At 55.0% G+C, this 4562-nt stretch overlaps 1 protein-coding gene across 1 annotated transcript; it reads left to right on the top strand.

Moving 5' to 3' along the window:
* Positions 1-2220: 2220 nt before the first annotated feature.
* LOC143891801 (uncharacterized) lies at positions 2221-3453 on the top strand. Its single transcript, XM_077396318.1, has one exon. The coding sequence runs from the start codon at positions 2221-2223 to the stop codon at positions 3451-3453; it is 1233 nt and encodes a 410-aa protein (XP_077252433.1).
* Positions 3454-4562: the final 1109 nt, after the last annotated feature.

Genomic DNA, 4562 nt, shown 5'->3' with positions numbered 1-4562 from the left:
GACCCGGATCTCAAACTGCACCTCACCCTCAAGCCGCCACGGGACCTGCAGGAACTTGAATCCGAGGCTAACAAGTTCGTGCGAGCAGAAGAAGCATGTGCGCGAGAGCGGAGCCGACCCGGCCCCGTGGAAAGAAAAAGGGAAGATGGCTGAAGGGTCATGAGGCAACGGGCCGAGGAAAGACAGGCAAGTCGGAACCCCGTCCCCGTCTTCGAGAGGCTGGGAAGCGCCCCCTTGAAGGTTCCCCTCTCCCATGTCCTGCTCGCTATCAGAGATTAGGGTCTCCTGACCCCCCCCAAGAGAATGACCACGGACCCGAAGAAGCGCTCCACCGGAAAGTTCTGCGATTTCCACGGGGACCACGGCCACGAAACCGACTATTGTTTCCACCTTAGGCTCCAGTTAGAAAAACTGGCCGAGGAGGGGCATCTAAATCAGTACCTCAGGAGCCCTGTCGAAAACTCGCACGAAGCCCATCACCTCGCCGACGGACCAAGAAGCAGGCGTCGGTCCAGTAGCCGACGCCAATCCCCCAGCAGGTATCGCTCCCGGAGCAGACACCGATCCCGCAGCAGGCATGACACACACCGCCACTAGCGCCCCAAGAAAGGAGAGCCCCCTGAACAGCCGCCAGCCCATGAATAGCTGCCTACCATTGTCAGAAAAATCAACATCATCGCGGGTGGACCCGCGGTGGGAGGACCAACAACAGCTGGTCGACGAGCGTACGCGGAGCGGGTGTTCTCCCTGGAAGTGCCTTCCAAAAAGGCCCGGACGAATCCTCCCCATGAGGACCAGATCATCACTTTCTCCTCCGAAGACCTCAACGGGCTACAAGTTCCACACGACGACGCACTGGTCGTCAGGCTAATCGTCGCCAACTTCGACATAGGAAAAATTTTGGTTGACACGGGGAGCTCCGTCAATGTGCTGCACCTCAGAACCTTTGAAGAGATGAAACTGGGCGAGGGGAGACTAGGACCCGCAGAGTACTCCATCTACGGGTTCTCCGGGGTATCGGTGCGGGTCAGTGATAAAACCCGTAACCTTTGGAACGTACCCCCTCCAAAAGACCATTTTGACCACCTTCATGGTCATAGACATACCTTTCACCTACAGCGCCATCATAGGGCGCCCCGCTCTGAGAGACTTGGGAGCGGTAGTCTCCACCGCGCACCTTAAGATAAAGTTTCCCACTCAAACCGGGATAGGAGAAGTTCGGGGGCAGCAGATGATAGCATGCCAATGCTACGCAGCAAGCTTGAGAGGAAGCAACGCCCCGGCCAAAAACTTCACGATCGGGAGTGAAGACCCCCGAGAGCGGGCCCGTACGATTAGAGGGGAGCCCGCCGAGGAGCATGACTCCATCCCTATAGCCGAAGACCAACCAGAGAAGCAAGTTCGGATTAGTTCCTTGCTAAAAGGCACCTTACGAGACCAAATGATCAGTTTCCGCTGAGCCAACAAAGACGCGCTCGCATGGTCCGCTCAGGACATGCCCGGTATACCCCCAGAAATGGCCGTTCACAGGTTAAACGTAAATTCGACCCTCAAACCCGTCCGACAAAAAAAGAGGAACTTCGCAGTAGAGCGCCAAACTCACATAAAAGCCGAAGTGGAGAAACTGCTACAAGCCGGATTTATCAGAGAGATCCAGTACCCCAAGTGGCTGTCCAATGTGGTCATGGTCAAGAAGACCAGTGGGGGCTGGCGGGCTTGTATAGACTTTACAAACCTAAACCGAGCCTGCCCAAAAGACCCTTACCCCCTCCCGCGTATAGACCAGCTCATCGTCGCCACATCCGGGCACGAGCTCCTCACATTCCTAGATGCCTTCTCCGGTTACAATCAGGTAAAGATGCGCGAACAAGACATCCTGAATACTGCGTTCATCACCGATCAGGGCGTCTACTGCTATACTGTCATGCCCTTCGGGTTGAAAAACGCAGGGGCCACATACTAGCGGCTCGTAAACAAGCTATTCCGGAAGCAAATAGGAAGAAATGTGGAGGTGTATGTAGATGACATGTTGGTAAAAAGCTTGGAAGTCTCCAAACACATCTTCGACCTTCAAGAAACCTTTGACACCTTACGATGAGCCCGGATGAAGCTGAATCCCGCAAAATGCGCCTCTGGGGTAGCTTCCGGAAAGTTCTTAGGATTCATGGTTAGCCAGAGAGGCATCGAGGCCAACCCGAAAAAATCCAGGCCATCCTGGACATGGAGCCCCCGGCAACAGCGGTAGAGGTGCAGCGGCTCGCGGGACGAATCACCGCCCTCGGCCGTTTCATGCCCAAGTCGGTGGAGAAATGTCAGCCCTTCTTTAAACATCTAAAAAACATACGAGAATTCGAATGGACCCCGGCCTGTCAAGAAGCTTTCGACGCCTTGAAACAGTACCTCCAAACACCACCCGTACTAGCCAAACCTGAGCCTGGGGAAGAATTATTTTTGTATCTAGCCATCAGCCCTACGGCGATAAGTGCGGTATTGGTCAAACAGAGCGACGAGAGGGAACACCCGGTGTACTATGTAAGCAAGACCCTCCACGGTGCGAAAGTTCGGTACTTGAACATAGAAAAATTCACCCTCGCAGTTGTCAGCGCCGGCCGGAAACTCCGCCCCTACTTCCAGGCCCATCCCATAATACTTTTGACTAACCAACCCCTCAGGAGGATTCTTCAAAATCCGGAGACCTCGGGCAGAATGGTAAGCTGGGCCGTCGAGTTAGGAGAGTTCGACATACAGGTCCAGCCGAGGCCGGCCATTAAATCCCAGGCCCTTGCTGACTTTATAGTGGAATTCACAGCCCCTGCCACGGAACCAGCAATAATGGAGAAGACCAGGGCCCCCACCGGGCAAACGGCTTACGAAGACATGGGGCCCGACTCGACGGAACAGAGCGGCGAGATTCACTGGACCCTGCACGTGGATGGCTCAGCAGGTAAAACAGGACGGGGGGCAGGAGTGGTCCTCCATGGCCCCGACGGATTCACAGCAGAGTACACCCTCCGGCTAGATTTCACAGCTTCCAACAACGAGGCTGAATACGAGGCCTTATTGGCAGGGCTAAGCCTAGCCGCGGAGCTCGGCGCAGGAGAGTTAAAGGTCTATAGCGATTCCCAGCTGGTCGTCGAGCAAGTAGACAGGGCATACGAGGCCAACGGGCTCAGGATGAAGAGATACCTCCAGAAGTTAAAAGAGAAGCTGAAGAGAATGGGGGAAGTTGAGATTCTCCAGGTACCGCGATGCATGAACAATCGAGCGGATGCTCTGTCAAAAATGGCCTCTGAAGAAACCCATGACTTTGGTACCGTGCTCACAGAGATACTACTCCACCCCAGGATCGACGAGGTACAAGTTTTGGAAATTCCACTAGGACCAAACTGGATGGACCCTATCATGCGGTATCTGAAAGACGGAATACTGCCCGAGGATAAGCTGGAAGCCTGACGCCTAACCGCAAAGGCCGCCCACTATGTGCTCCACGGACCCAGGCTGTACAAACGGTCGTACACATGGCCATACCTCTAATGCCTGGTACCCTCCGAAACGGAATACGCACTACGAGAGGTACACGAGGGAATCTGCGGAGACCACGGAGGCATAAGGACCCTAGCTCAGAAGATCGTAAGGCATGGCTATTTTTGGCCTACAATCCTTAGAGACGCCCAGGAATTTGTCAAAAAATGCAGCCCGTGCTAGAGGTTCGCTACCACCCCCCGTCAACCGGCCACCCCATACACCGCGGTGGCAGGGCCCCTGCCTTTCGCCATGTGGGGCATGGACCTACTCGGGCCATTCCCAAAGGCCTTGGGGGGGGGGGGGCACACGATGTTGTACGTCGCCATCGATTACTTCACCAAGTGGGTCGAAGTTAAAGCCGTGGCGAGGCCAAATTCAAAAGCAACAGAGAAGTTTTTTTATCATGACGTGGTCTGCCATTTCGGCATTCCGAGAATATTCGTAACAGACAACGGACCCCAGTTCGCAAGTGCTGAATTCGGCAGGTTCTGTGATAATCTGAGCATCGAACACCGTTTTGCCTCCGTAGCACACCCGCAGGCCAATGGGCAAGTGGAGGTAACTAACAGGATCTTGCTCCAAAGCCTCAAGAAGCGGTTGGGAGAAGCCGGAAAGTGCTGGGTAGAAGCACTCCCCAGCGTCCTTTGGGCCTACCGGACAACGCCCCGGGCCGCAACCGGGGAGTCCCCTTTTAGTTTGACTTTCGGGACCGAAGCGGTCATTCCGTTGGAAATCGGCCTCTCCAGCTTCCTCACGGAGAACTACGACGAACAAGGAAATTTCGAGCTCCTCCGGAACGCTCTCGATCTCGTGCTCGAAAAAAGAGAGCAAGCCCTCCTCCGAACCGCCTCCTACCAACAAAAGGTGACACGATACTACAACGCCCGAGTAAAAAAATGCACGGTAAAGCCCAGAGACCTAGTACTACGGCGAGCAGAGGTATCCGACCCCCGAAACTCCGGGAAACTCGCACCAAAATGGGAAGTACCCTACAGGGTCGTTCGAGTGCTCCGCCCCAGGGCCTACCAGCTTGAGCA

The sequence above is a fragment of the Tasmannia lanceolata genome, unplaced genomic scaffold (assembly GCF_043159265.1).
Source record: "Tasmannia lanceolata isolate RefF3 unplaced genomic scaffold, GAP_Taslan_0.1 ptg000015l, whole genome shotgun sequence".
In the NCBI taxonomy this organism is placed as follows: Eukaryota; Viridiplantae; Streptophyta; class Magnoliopsida; order Canellales; family Winteraceae; genus Tasmannia; species Tasmannia lanceolata.
This window is presented reverse-complemented; position numbering and strand designations above follow the sequence as displayed.